General features: G+C 39.1%; 1 protein-coding gene across 2 annotated transcripts in view; it reads right to left on the reverse strand.

The window, feature by feature from the left end:
* Positions 1-438: 438 nt before the first annotated feature.
* The window catches only part of syt14a (synaptotagmin XIVa), a 122,866-nt gene continuing 107,680 nt past the window's right edge, over positions 439-15,624 (reverse strand). For both annotated transcript variants that reach the window (XM_024439633.2, XM_024439635.2), the window contains exon 9: positions 439-1,377. In XM_024439633.2, coding sequence (XP_024295401.2) covers positions 1,064-1,377 — 314 coding nt within the window. In that variant the 3' untranslated portion in view covers positions 439-1,063. The remainder of the gene's footprint in view (positions 1,378-15,624) is intronic.

The following is a 15,624-nucleotide window of genomic DNA, read 5'->3' on the forward strand; positions in this document are numbered from 1 at the left end:
CAGTTAGGCCGGGCGGCCAGCTCTTGGAAGAGTCTTGGTGATTTCAAGTTCTTCCATTTAAGAACGGATGCCATTGTGTTCTTGGGGACCTTTCAATGCTGCAGACATTTTTTGGTAGCCTTCCCAAGATCTGTGCCTCGACAAAATCCTGTCTCGGAACTCTATGGACAATTCCTTGGACCTTATGGCTTTGCTTTTGCTCTGACTTGCACTGTCAACTGTGAGACCTATATAGGCAGGTGTGTGCCTTTCCAAATCATGTCCAATCAATAGAATTTACCACAGGTGGACTCCAATCAAGTTGTAGTTATTTCTGTTTTTTATTTTGAATACATTTGCAAATATTTCTAAAAACCTGTTTTTGCTTTGTCATTATGGAATATTGCATATAGATTGATGAGGAACATTTTTTATTAAATCAATTTTAGAATAAGGTTGTAAATGTAACAAAATGTGAAAAAAGTCAAGGGGTCTGAATACTTTCCGAATGCACTGTAAGTACTTAACAATGCGAAAGAGCACTGCTATTGTCAAAACAGAATGTATTCATATTCCTCTCATTGTACAATTACGTGAGAGAATCGATGATTCATCCAGGTTTAGCATTAAACAGTGCAGATATGCAATACTGTATCTATCTTTGCTTCCCAAATACATGTGGAAACAATAGATGGAGCAGTAAGCACTTGAAGTAATATGATCTCTTTTTCAATTACAGCACAGATTTTGCACTGTAAATATTTCACCCAATGTGTCAAATTGTAAATGTATTGCAACCATGACAAGATGCTAGGACCCTGCAGGGAATTTCGTATCAGCTTTGACAAGTGTTCATCCTAATCAGAGCCGATTTAAAAAATCTAGCATATTAAGTAACACTGTCAAGTCATTTGCCATCGCCTAGACCACATAACACCACCCACCATGCCCAACCCATCAACCCAGTCCACATAAAGAATGTTTCACCTGAGCGCAGAGACCTATGGGCTTAGCCGTGCCCCTGTTCCCCATCCCTCTCTTCCTTCTTCTCAGCCACCTTTGCTTCCTCCTGTATTCTGTCGGTCTATGATTCCAACAGACTGTGCCACCGGCAGACCTGCTGTCCTTTGGACTCTTTCATCTGGGTCCAGTGAGTGAGTTCCTCCTCTCCAGAGCTGTTGAGGCCTAGCGAGATCCAACCGATCATCTCCTTGCGCTTCATGCTGCGCTTGTTGTACACGGAGAGGATGAGCGTCACGTCTGACAGCTGGAAGAGGGCAACCTGGAAGACAAACGTCTCCTTGTATGTAGGGTTGGGCTGGCCATGACAGATCGACGTCTTACACTTGGACATCTCCTGGCCCATTGAGTTCAATAAGGTCAGCTTGACATATGTATCTAAGAGGAAGAAATGGGGAGAATGATTAAGGACTAGAAACAAAACAATTCTATATCTCAAATGCTGAGATACAGCTTATAGTCCAAAAATAACAATTGTGTTCATTTTAGGAAATGCTAGCATTACATACTTTATATTCAAATTAATGAGTTAGATTTCTTGAGGGGTGACAAATATGAAGAAAAAAAATGGGTGGGGGGGTACATAATAGAATAAATGGATAAGCTACAGCACGGCAACATGCAAAACTGAACATACCCCCATGGGAAAGCAATTACGGAAGCATAAAAATGTATTAAATCATATCACTAAAGTTATTCCTAGATCATTCCTTATTCAATTACCTCCCAGAAAAACAATGTAGGGATTCAACTCCAACTATTAGAAAGTGAATAGTCATCACTTACTTTATTTAGTATTTTATCTACAGGCAAAAAACCCTGAGACAACAACTGATGACATCCAAGGCTGCAAACCAAATTGGAAGAAACAGCGGCAAGCATAGCAATCACAAAGGCTTTGATCATGTTTCGCCTTTGGCCATGTCATAACCATTTTCCATAATGTTCCATATTTCTACTGCTGTGAATGAGTGGGTAAGGCATGAATTGTCAGGGCTTTTATAACGATCAGTGCCATCTGCTTTTGAAGGCCTATACTGTAGCTCTTTGCCTTGAATTCAGGGGATCTCTTGCGCTCTTTGACACTACCAAAATAGACTTCTTTTTTTTTTTTAAGCTTGCTGTAGAATGGCTTAAACTGTAAAACTGTTGGTCTCTTAAGAGGCCAGTCGTGGTGGAGAAGTTCTTGTACCATATTGTCAATGATTGAGAGGGGCTGTGACAGCTGATTAATGTGCCATTTCCACTCTACCTGTGCACTCACAACTTTGCATACAAATTCAAAACATAATTCATGGCCTGACTGACTTCACAGCTTTTAGATTTGTCAGTGTATCCAGATGTTGCTATTTCTGTAAAGTCAATCACATCTGAATTTAGTCAATATTCAGAAGACAAAAACTACCCAGAACACCTGCTGACCGCACAAATAAATTCCCATGTGAATAAGCGATATACTGTACCATTAAATTAATGTAATAGAGCAATTACAATTACTTTTGGTTGACTGATGCTTTATTGTCAATAGATTTTCAGAAGCTTTAACTTCACTGGGAAAGCAATTACGCAAATCTCTAGAATTAAAATGGCTGTTCGTAACATATTGTAAAATATAACGTTACAATACTATAATAAAACAAAATTGTATGGAGAGACAGACAATTGTTATGAAGTACAGTGGGTTCCCAAATTGACACCTTTGATAAAGATAAGCAATAATGACTGTATAAAATAAATAGTTCAAATACTGAGCTATATTATATGCTCCAAAAAATTGTGAAATTACAATGAACAAAAATATAAATGCAATATGTAATGTGTTGGTCCCATGTTTCAATAGCTGAAATAAAAGATCCCAGAAATGTTCCATACGCACAAAAAGCTTATTTCTCGCCAATTTTATGCACAAATTTGTTTTCATCCCTGTTAGTGAGCATTTCTCCTTTGCCAAGATAATCCATCCACCTGACAGGTGTGGCATATCAAGAACCTGATTAAACAGCATGATCAGTAGAGGTGCATCTTAAATTAAAAGGACAATGAAAGGCCACTCTAAAATGTGCAGTTTTGTCACACAACACAATGTCACAGTTTTGAGGGAGTGTGCAACTGGCGTGCTGACTGCAGGAATGTCCACCAGAGCTGTTGCCAGTGAATTTTCTGTTCATGTCTCAACCATAAACCGCCTCCAACATCATTTTAGATCATTTGGCAGTATGCCCAACCGGCCTCACAACTACAGATCACATGTATAGTGTCATGTTGGCGAGCAATTTGCTGATGTCAACATTATGAACAGAGTGTTCCATGGTGGTGGTGGGGTTATGGTATGGGCAGTCATAAGTTATGGACAATGAACACAATTGCATTTTATTGATGGCAAATGGAATGAACAGATACCGCGCCATTCATCCACTGCCATCACCTTATGTTTCAGCATGATAATGCACCGCCACATGCCGCAAGGATCTGTACACCATTCCTGGAAACTGAAAAGTCCTAGTTCTTCCATGGCCTGCCTATTCACCAGACATGTCATCCATTGAGCATGTTTGGGATACTCTGGTTCGACATGTATGACAGCGTGTTTCAGTTCCCGTCAATATCCAGCAACTTCACACAGCCATTGAAGATGAGTGGGACAATATTTCACAGGCCACAATCAACAGCCTGATCAACTCTATGCAAATGTCATGCTGCATGAGGCAGATGTTGGTCACACCAGATACTGACTGGTGTTCTGATCCACGCCCATACCTTTTTTTAAAGGTATCTTTGACCAACAGCTGCATATCTGTATTCCCAGTCATGTAATATCCATAGATAAGGGCCTAATACATGTATATGAATTGACTGATTTCCTGATATGAACTGTAACTCAGGAAAATATTTGAAATTGTAGCATGTTGCATTCATGTTTTTGTTCAGTATATATTATTTTATACTAATACAATTGCTCAGAGAAACAGATTTTGTTTAACAAGTAATACTTTTTTTCTCAAAAAAGGTTGGGGGCTAAATTATTGACACCCCTAAAACTTATTATAAATAAGTAGTCAAAAGCTTAGTATTTGGTCCCCTTTTCCTAGACTACATCAAGCGTGTGACTATAAACTTTTTTGGATGCATTGCAGTTTGTTGTGGTTGTGTTTCAGATTATTTTGTGCCCAATAGAAATGAATGGTAAATAATACAATAACAATAATAGTAATCGTACAAAAAAAAAGTATGAAAATGTATGCGGTCATTATTTTAAGTCACTATGGTTAAGATCGTCTGCTAAATTACAAAATGTTTTAATAATATATTGTGCCATCTTGGAATCACTTTTATTGTAAATAAATGAGACACTTCTACATGAATGTGATTGCTACCCTGTTAATGAATAACCCTGAATGAATCGTGAATAATGATGAGTGAGACATTTACAGAGGGTCAAAGATCATACCCCCAAGACATGCTAACCTCCTCTGTTATTGGTAATGGCGAGTGGTTAGCATGTCTTGGGGGTATGATTTTCGACCCATACTCATCATTATTCACAGTTAATTCAGTATTATCTATAAGCATGGTAGCATCCACATTAATGTAGAAGTGTCTTATCTTACTTACAATAAAATATTATTTCAACAAAATATTTTACTCTGGGTAATTATATTAGTATAAAATAATATCATTTCCCAATTTTTGGAGCATACAATATAGATCTGTACTTGAATTATTTATTTTATACAGTGATTATTGCTCATCTTTATCAAGGGTGTCAATAACTCCGGACCTGACTGTAGAATATGGGCCAAAAGACTGCATTGTTTGTCACCAAAAGCCACCAAAGTCACCAAAAGCAAAAAGTTGGCCTGAATTACTCTTAATATGGAGAAGCAAGCTATCATGATTCCCACAAGCCCACATACAATGAAAAAAAGCAGGGAGCAAGGCTCAGGGCTGGACGGGGAAATACATACATGAAAAATAACCAGGAATGGGGAGTCAGTGAAAAACACACACACACACACACACACACACGATACATATACTGTTCAAAGCTTTGAATTAGCAATGTTCGGTAGCACTTTATAATAACTCCACGTAATAAAGCATTTATAATGGATTAGTAAATAGTTTATTCCTCATTTATGTATCATTACTCCCACATTTGTAAATGTTAGTAACATAGTTATTCACACATTTAGAAACAACTTCTAAAATATTGAATAATGATTCATTAGAAAATTAATAAGATATTTAATATAGGTCCCTATAAACCATTTACTACTCATTAGTGCACTAACTCTAGCAGATTCATTACTCACCAACAAAAGCTGCAAATTCCAATAAAAACTACAAAATGTTTTGAAGTTCACTTTCCTTGCTTTGTTTAACCACACTATCATGAATCAAGCAAAGGAGTTTTGTGCGTCAGAGAGCAGTATTTATTTAGTTTCATAGAACAAACGTACATCGTATTCGGAAAGTATTCATACCCCTTGACTTTTTCCACATTTTGTTACGTTACAGCCTTATTCTAAAATTGATTCAATTGCTTTAGTCTTCATCAATCTACACACAATACCCCAATGACAAAGAAAAAACAGGGTTGTCTTCACATAAGTATTCAGACACTTTACTCAGTACTTTGTTGAAGCACCTTTGGCAGCGATTATAGCCTAGAGTCTTCTTGGATATGAAGCTACAAGCTTGGCACACCTGTATTTGGGGAATTTTTCACATTCTTCACTGCAGATCCTCTCAAGCTCTGTCAGGTTGAATGGGGAGCGTCGCTGCACAGCTATTTTCAGGTCTCTACAGAGATGTTCGATTGGGTTCATGTCCAGGCTCTGGCTGGGCCACTCAAGGACAGTCAGATTTGTCCCGAAGCCACTCCTGCGTTGTCTTGGCTGTGTGCTTAGGGTCGTTGTCCTGTTGGAAGGCAAACATTCACCCCAGTCTGAGGTCTTGAGCGCTCTGGAGCAGGTTTTCCTTCAAGAATCTCTCTGTAATTTACTCCGTTCATCTTTTCCTCAATCCTGACCAGTCTCTACAGAGGAACTCTGAAGCTCTGTCAGAGTGACAATAGGGTTCTTGGTCACCTCCATGACCAAGGCCCTTCTCCCCCGATTGCTTAGTTTGGCTAGGGGCCAGATCTAAGTAGAGTCTTGGTGGTTCCAAACCTCTTCCATTTAAGAATGATGGAGGCCACTGTCTTCTTGGGGACCATCAATGTTTCAGAAATGTTTTGCTACCCTTCCCCAGATCTGTGCCTTGACACAATCCTGTCTCGGTGCTCTAAGGGTAGCCTAGTGGTTAGAGTGTTAGAGTAGCAACCGGAAGGTTGCAAGTTCAAACCCCCGAGCTGACAAGGTACAAATCTGTCATTCTGCCCCTGAACAGGCAGTTAACCCACTGTTCCTAGGCCGTCATTGAAAATAAGAATTTGTTCTTAACTGACTTGCCTAGTAAAATAAAGGTAAAAAAATAATAATAAAAAATAAGGACAATTCCCTTGGTTTTGGCTCTGACATGCACTGTCAGCTGTGGGACCTTATATAGACAGGTATGTGCATTTACAAATCATCTCAAAGATGATTAATGGAAACAGGATGCACCTGAGCTCAATTTCGAGTCTCATAGTAAAGGGTCTGAATACTTACGTAAATAAGGAATTTCTGTTTTTTATTTGCAAAAATTAATTTATGTACAGTACCAGTCAAAAGTTGACACCTACCCAATCAAGGGTTTTTCTTTATTTTTTACTATTTTCTACATTGTAGAATAATAGTGAAGACATCAAAACTATGAAATAACACATATGGAATCATGTAGTAACCCAAAAAAGTGTTAAACAAATCAAAATATTTTTGTATGTTTGAGATTCTTCAAAGTAGCCACCCTTTTCCATGATGATAGCTTTGCACACTCTTGACATTCTCTCAACCAGCTTCACCTGGAATGCTTTTCCGACAGTCTTGAAGGAGTTCCCACATATGCTGAGCACTTGTTGGATGCTTTTCCTTCACTCTGCAGTCCAACTTATCCTAAATATCTCAATTGTGTTGAGATTGTGTGATTGTGGAGGAAAGGTCATCTGATGCAGCACTCCATCACTCTTCTTCTTGGTCAAATAGCCCTTACACAGCCTGGAGGTGTGTTGGGTCATTGTCCTGTTGAAAAACAAATGATAGTCCCACAAAGCACAAACCAGATGGGATGACGTATCACTGCAGAATCCTGTGGTAGCCATGCTGGTTAAGTGTGCCTTGAATTCTAAATAAATCACAGACAGTTTCACCAGCAAAGCACCTCCACACCATCACACCTCCTCCATGCTTCACTGTGGAAACTACACATGCGGAGATAATCTGTTCACCGACTCTGCGTCTCACAGTTCCAACGGTGGTTGGAGCCAAAAATCTCAAATTTGGACTCATCAGACCAAAGGACAGATTTCCACCGGTCTAATGTCCATTTCTCATGTGTCTTGGACCAAGCAAGTCTCTTATTTTTATTGGTGTCCTTCAGTTGTGGATTCTTTGCGGCAATTCGACCTGATTCAAGCAGTCTCCTCTACCCAGTTGATGTTGAGATGTGTCTGTTACTTTTATTTATTTGGGCTGGAATTTCTGAGGGTGGTAACTCTAATGAACTTGTCCTCAGCAGCAGAGGTAACTCTGGACTTTCTTTCCTGTGGTGGTCCTCATGAGAGCCAGTTACATCATAGTACTTGATGGTTTTGCGACTGCACTTGAAGAAACTTTCAAAGTTCTTGAAATTTTGCACCTTGACTGACCTTTATGTCTTAAGGTAATGATGGACTGTTGTTTCTCTTTGTTCTTGCCATAATATGGACCTGGACTTTTATCAAATAGGGCTATCTTCTGTATACCACCCCTACCTTGTCACAACACAAATTACTGGCTCAAAGGCATTGAGAAGGAAAGAAATTCCACAAATGTAGGCCCACCTGTAAATTGAAATGCATTACAGGTGACTGCCTCATGAAGCTGGTTGAGAGATTGCCAAGAGTGTGCAAAGCTGTCATCAAGGCAAAGGCTGGCTACTTTGAATAATCTCAAATATAAAATATATGTTTAATTTGTTTAACACTTTCTTGGTTACTACATGATTATGTATGTGTTATATGTATTCACTACTATTCTACAATGTAGAACATAGTGAAAATAAAGAAAAACTCTGGAATGAGTAGGTGTTACTATTGAATCACTATGTGTGAAATAATAGGGGTTGACATGATTTTGAGTGACTAAACCTTTCTCTGTCCCCATACATACATCTGTAAGGTCCGTCAGGTATTTAATACCAAGCACATATTTAACTACAAAGACCAGGGAGCTTTTTGAAAGCCTCATAAAGAAAGGCAGTGATTGGTAGATGGGTAAAAATAACAAAATTAGACAATGAATATCTCTTTAATCATGGTCAAGTTAATTCTGATGTGGATTATGTATTAAACCACCCAGACACATAAAAGATAGTGTCCTTCTGAACTGATCTTCAGAACAGGAATTAAACTGCTCAGGGATGTTATCATGAGGCCATTGGTGATTTTAAAACAGCTACAGAGTTCAATGGCTGTAATGGGAGAAAACAGAGGATGGATCAATAACATTCTAGTGACTCCACAATAATGACCTAAATGAGAGTGAAAAGAAGAATACAAATATACAGAAAAAACATATCCAAAACATGCATCAAGGCATTAAAGTAATATTAGATAAAAACACAGCAAAGAAATACACATTTTGCTTAAATGCAAAGCCTTATGTTTGTGGCGAATCCAACAGAATACATCACTGAATAACTGCCTCCTTATTTTCAAGCATGCATCCCGGTATGTGTACGCTTGACATGGGCAAACACTAGGGAGATTTTTAGGATTAAAATGAACGTAATGGAGCTAAGCACAGTCAAAATACTAGAGGAACCTTTCAGCAGGACAATAACCTACAACACAAGGCCAAATCTACACTGGAGTACCAAGGACACTGTGAATGTTCCTGAGTGGATTTAAGTCTTAACTTAAATCTCCTTGAAAATCTGTCGCAAGACTTTGCTGTCTAGCCATGATCACCAACATCTTGACAGAGCTTGAATAGTTGTTTAAATTATATTTTACAATCATCCAGGTGTGCAAATGTCCTACAGACTTATCCAAGAGGACTCACAGCTGTAATCGATGCCAAAGAGGTTTCTAACATGTATTGACTCAGGGAGATGAATAATTATGCAATGACTATATTTTAGTTATTTCATTATATATATATATATATATATAATGAAAAAAAAAATATATATATATATATATATATTTTATATATATATATTATTTATATATATATACAGTGCCTGCGAAAGTATTCGGCCCCCTTGAACTTTGCGACCTTTTGCCACATTTCAGGCTTCAAACATAAAGATATAAAACTGTATTTTTTGTGAAGAATCAACAACAAGTGGGACACAATCATGAAGTGGAACGACATTTATTGGATATTTCAAACTTTTTTAACAAATTAAAAACTGAAAAATTGGGCGTGCAAAATTATTCAGCCCCTTTACTTTCAGTGCAGCAAACTCTCCCCAGAAGTTCAGTGAGGATCTCTGAATGATCCAATGTTGACCTAAATGACTAATGATGATAAATACAATCCACCTGTGTGTAATCAAGTCTCCGTATAAATGCACCTGCACTGTGATAGTCTCAGAGGTCCATTAAAAGCGCAGAGAGCATCATGAAGAACAAGGAACACACCAGGCAGGTCCGAGATACTGTTGTGAAGAAGTTTAAAGCCAGATTTGGATACAAAAAGATTTCCCAAGCTTTTAACATCCCAAGGAGCACTGTGCAAGCGATAATATTGAAATGGAAGGAGTATCAGACCACTGCAAATCTACCAAGACCTGGCCGTCCCTCTAAAATTTCAGCTCATTCAAGGAGAAGACTGATCAGAGATGCAGCCAAGAGACCCATGATCACTCTGGATGAACTGCAGAGATCTACAGCTGAGGTGGGAGACTCTGTCCATAGGACAACAATCAGTCGTATATTGCACAAATCTGGCCTTTATGGAAGAGTGGCAAGAAGAAAGCCATTTCTTAAAGATATCCATAAAAAGTGTCGTTTAAAGTTTGCCACAAGCCACCTGGGAGACACACCAAACATGTGGAAGAAGGTGCTCTGGTCAGATGAAACCAAAATTGAACTTTTTGGCAACAATGCAAAACGTTATGTTTTGCGTAAAAGCAACACAGCTCATCACCCTGAACACACCATCCCCACTGTCAAACATGGTGGTGGCAGCATCATGGTGTGGGCCTGCTTTTCTTCAGCAGGGACAGGGAAGATGGTTTTTGATTTGTTAAAAAAGTTTGAAATATCCAATAAATGTCGTTCCACTTCATGATTGTGTCCCACTTGTTGTTGATTCTTCACAAAAAAATACAGTTTTATATCTTTATGTTTGAAGCCTGAAATGTGGCAAAAGGTCGCAAAGATCAAGGGGGCCAAATACTTTCGCAAGGCACTGTATATACAGTTGAAGTCAGAAGCTTACATACACCTTACATACTTACATACATTTAAACTCAGTTATTCACAATTCCTGACATTTAATCCTAGTAAAACTTCCCTGTGTTAGGTCAGTTAAGATCACCACGTTATTTGAAGAATGTGAAATGTCAGAATAATAGTAGAGAGAATGATTTATTTCAGCTTTAATTTCTTTCATAACATTCCCAGTGGGTCAGAAGTTTACATACACTCAATTCGTATTTAGTAGCATTGCCTTTAAATGGTTTAACTTGGGTGAAACGTTTCGGGTAGCCTTTCACAAGCTTCCCACAATAAGTTGGGTGAACTTTTGCCCATTCCTCCTGACAGAGCTGGTGTAACTAAGTCAGGTGTGTAGGCCTCCTTGCTCGCACAGGCTTTTTCAGTTCTGCCCACAAATTTTCTATAGAGATTGAGGCTTTGTGATGGCCAATCCAGTACCTTGACTTTGTTGTCCTTAAGTCATTTTGCCACAACTTTAGAAGTATGCTTGGGGTCATTGTCCATTTGGGAGACCCATTTGCGACCAAGCTTTAACTTCCTGACTGATGTCTTGAGATGTTGCTTCAATATATCCACGTAATTTTCCTCACTCATGATGCCTGATGCCATCTATTTTGGGAAGTACACCAGTCCCTCCTGCAGCAAAGCACCCCCACAACATGATACTGCCACCCCCGTGCTTCACGGTTGTACACCTTTTCCCTCCAAACATAATGATGGTCATTATGGCCAAACAGTTCTATTTTTGTTTCATCAGACCAGAGGACATTTTTTCAAAAAGTACGATCTTTGTCCCCATGTGCAGTTGCAAACAGTAGTCTGACTTTTTTATGGTGGTTTTGGAGCAGTGTCTTCTTCCTTGCTGAGCGGCCTATCAGGTTATGTCGATATAAGACTAATTTCACTGTGGATATAGATACTTTTGTACCTGTTTCTGCCAGCATCTTCACAAGGTCCTTTGCTGTTGTTCTGGGATTGATTTGCACATTTCGTACCAAAGTATGTCCATCTCTAGGAGACAGAACGCATCTCCTTCCTGAGCGGTATATGACAGCTGCGTGGTCCATGGTGTTTAAACTTGCTTACTATTGTTTGTACAGATGAACGTGGTACCTTCAGGCGTTTAAAAATTGCTCCCAGGGATGAAACAGACTTGTGGAGGTCTATAATTTAGGTCTTGACTGATTTCTTTTGATTTTCCCATGATGTCAAGCAAAGAGGCACTGAGTTCGAAGGTAGGCCTTGAAATACATCCACAGGTACACCTCCAATTGACTCAAATGATGTCAATTAGCCTATCAGAAGCTTCTTAGGTCATGCCATCATTTTCTGGAATTTTCCAAGCTGTTTAAAGAAACAGTCAACTTAGTGTAAGTAAGCTTCTGACACACTGGAATTGTGATACAGTGAATTACAAGTGAAATAATCTGTCTGTAAACAATTTTGGAAAAAATGACTTGTGTCATGCACAAAGTAGATGTCCTAACCGACTTGCCAAATCTATAGTTTATGACAAGAAATTTGTTGAGTGGTTGAATGACGAGTTTTAATGACTACAACCTAAATGACTTCCGACTTCAACTGTATATATATATATAAATATAGTTCGAATTTTTCTTCCCCAAAAATACAATTAAATTAATTTTAATCCCACTTTGTAACACAATAAAATGTGATGAAATCCAATAGATGGTCGGCCAAAGCCGAAAACGTGAAGTTGATCGATCCCTGTTGAGGGAGGAGCAGAGTTTCTTTATATGACAGCAAAACATTCTTTTGATGACAAAAATGTGTTGGCACCGTCAATTCTTGCACATTTTCTCATAAAAAGTATATTTCAACACTATCTGCTCAGGCAAAATTTCCAAACTGCTAACCTTGGAACCAATCATAACTCTCTGTAGCTGTAGGTTTAAAGAAACATTATTTTATTTAACCAGTTAAGTCAGTTAAGAACAAACAAATGATTTACAATGATGGCCTACCCCGGCCAAACCCGGAAAATTCTGGGTCAATTGTGAACCGCCCAATTGTGAACCGGTTGTGATACAGCCTGGAATCCAACCGGGCTCTGTAGCGATGCTTCTACCACTGAGACCACTGCGCCACTCAGGAGCCCCCTATTCAATCATACACTTTGCATAGAAACCCATATAAAAGCACGTAGATGTGTGTGTGTCGTGTATGCTAGAATGGATGTTTAAAAATGACAGCTGCATACAGTGCATTTGGAAAGTATTCAGACCCCTTCCCTTTTTCACCATTTTGTTGTGTTACAGCCTTATTCTAAAATGTATTAAATAAAAAAGAATCCTCATCAATCTACCAACAATACCCAATAATGACAAAGCGAAAACAAGTTTAGACATCTTTGCAAATGTAATTTAAAAAAAAATGTATTCAGACCCTTTAAACCAAGCCATGAGGTTGAAGCAATTGCCTGTAGAGCTCCGAGACAGGACTGTGACGAGGCACAGCTGTCTATCGTTGTCTCTGATTGAGAACCATACTTAGGTAGCCTTTCCGTGGTGTGGGTAGTTATTTTCTGTTTAGTGTGTTTCGCACCTGACGGAGCTGTTTCAGTTGTTCTTTTGTTGCTTGTTGTATATTGTTCAGCTTTACCATTAAAATGACGAACACGTACCACGCTGCACCTTGGTCCTCACCTTCTTCCACCAACGGCCATTACAGGGGCCTCCAGCATTCTTAAATGGAAGTTTAGAACCACCAAGACTCTTCTTAGAGCTTGCCACCCGGTCAAACTGAGTAATTGTGGAAGAAGGGCCGAGCTCCAGAGTCCCTCTGTGGAGATGGGAGAACCTTCCAGAAGGACAACCATCTCTGCAGGAGCAACAACATCTCAGCCACGAAATGGTAGGCCACACAAATGGAACAGGAACGGAACGGGACCGCAGTTCTGAAACGAGTAGTGAGTAAAAATCGTCTGTCATCGGTTGCAAAACTCACTCTGAGTTCCAAACGGCCTCTGGAAGCAACGTGAGTACAATAACTGTTCGTCGGGAGCTCCATGAAATGGGTTTCCATGGCCGAGCAGCAGCGCACAAGCCTAAGATCACCAATGCACAATGCCAAGCGTTGACTGGAGTGGTGTAAAGCTCGCCGTCATTGGACTCTGGAATAGTGGAAATGCGTTCTCTGGAGTGACGAATCACGCTTCACCATCTGGCTGTCCAATGGATGAATCTGGTTTTGGCGGATGCCAGGAGAACGCTACCTGCCCCAGTGCATAGTGTTAACTGTAAAGTTTGGTGAAGTAGGAATAATGGTCTGGGGCTGTTTTTCATGGTTCAGGCTCAGTCCCTTAGTTCCAGTGAAGGGAAATCTTAATGCTACAGCATACAAAGACATTCTAGATGATTCTGTGCTTCCAACTTTGTGGCAACAGTTCGAGGAAGGACCTTTCCTGTTTCAGCATGACAATGCCACCGTGCACAAAGTGAGGTCCATACAAAAATTGCACAGAGCCCTGACCACAAACCCATCAAACACCTTTGGGATGAATTGGAACGCTGACTGCGAGCCAGGCCTAATCGCCCAACATCAGTGCCCGACCTCACTAATGCTCCTGTGGCTTAATGGAAGCAAGTCCCTGCAGCAATGTTCCAACATATTGTTTCATGTGAGACAAAAATAAAATAATTAATAAAATAAATCATCACAGCAAAGGAATGTTTGTGAGCTAGAAAATGAACATCCTGACAGTCTGAGGCAGGGTGCTCTGTAATCCTCTGACTCTAACTATTGACAAGGATAATAATGTGGCATTTTTTATTTGTTAGTATGAATGAAATGGGTCCTGCCTTGACGACTGTATTAGATTTACACTATAGACACTATAGATTTACACACTATAGATTTTTGTAGTCTTAAATTATTACTTGAAATAATCTGTTAGCTAAAATGTTCCTTTTTTCCGGAATGACATGCTAGCTAGTGATAAAGCTATCTGCTCCTGCTAGCAAGCAACAGTTCTACTTGATGTAACTAGCTAGCAAACTAGTAAGCTAGCTATATTATTAAGGTTGCAGTGTTCTACGTTGGGAGTAATAGTACGGCTTGCAATGATGGTATCACGTTTCTTCTGGTATACTTTACCTGATAGCAGTTTGTCGAACGAAGAACTATCTCGAGATGTCGGCAGCTGTCTACTACTGTACCTTAGATACAGATAATGTGATTGGCAGACGTGATCAGCAGAGATAGTACCATATATAGTACAGAGTTTGATTGGTTCACAGTTTAGTACTCTACGGTGTTTGCCTGTCCAACTAGCAGACTAATAAATAATAAATATTTTGAAACAAATTGCAAGAATTTACATTTCCAAAAAAAGACGGAGATCGATCATCTCGAAAACCAAAGCATATAGCTTGCCAAGTCCCACCACCTACAAGGGGTCTGAATACTTTTGCAAGTCACCGTAAAATTGAGATGTTGCTACATTTGCGGATGAAATTATAATTTACTCAACCTTTTAAGTATTTTTATGTGGCCTCATCTTAATTTTGGGCTTTTATATGTTATACATACTTTATAAATGTTTTGAGTGTTGTTGATATATAAAATTGTTGCTATATTTCTTTTAACATGCAGTGTTGTGTGCTTATTCTTTTACCAATGATATGTTCTAGGCCAGGGGTGGGCAATGATTTTGGCTTGATGGCCATATTGGGATTTCCAAATTCAAAGGAGGGCCAATTTTTTTGCGACCAATTTCTTAGTCAAAATCAATTTGCGGCATAGAAAAAAAGGCAGTTACTTGAAAACATACGGGTCCATTTTAATTTCTACATACTTTATATCTAGTGTTAGACGTTCAAGAGTGGCCTGTAGTGTTTTGCTAACCCAAAATAATCACCCAACCCCCCCCAAATAAAGTTTTTACTCAAACCTCTCCCGTATGTTGCCCTCCACTGTTCTAGGCTATTTGGAGACCTTAAGGGGCATGTCCCTCTTTTTGTGAGAAATTACACTGGTCACTCAAAACATTTATATAGTACTTATAAAGTATAAATAGCCCACACTTTAGATGAGGC

Source organism: Oncorhynchus tshawytscha, linkage group LG12 (assembly GCF_018296145.1).
Source record: "Oncorhynchus tshawytscha isolate Ot180627B linkage group LG12, Otsh_v2.0, whole genome shotgun sequence".
NCBI classification, from domain to species: domain Eukaryota; kingdom Metazoa; phylum Chordata; class Actinopteri; order Salmoniformes; family Salmonidae; genus Oncorhynchus; species Oncorhynchus tshawytscha.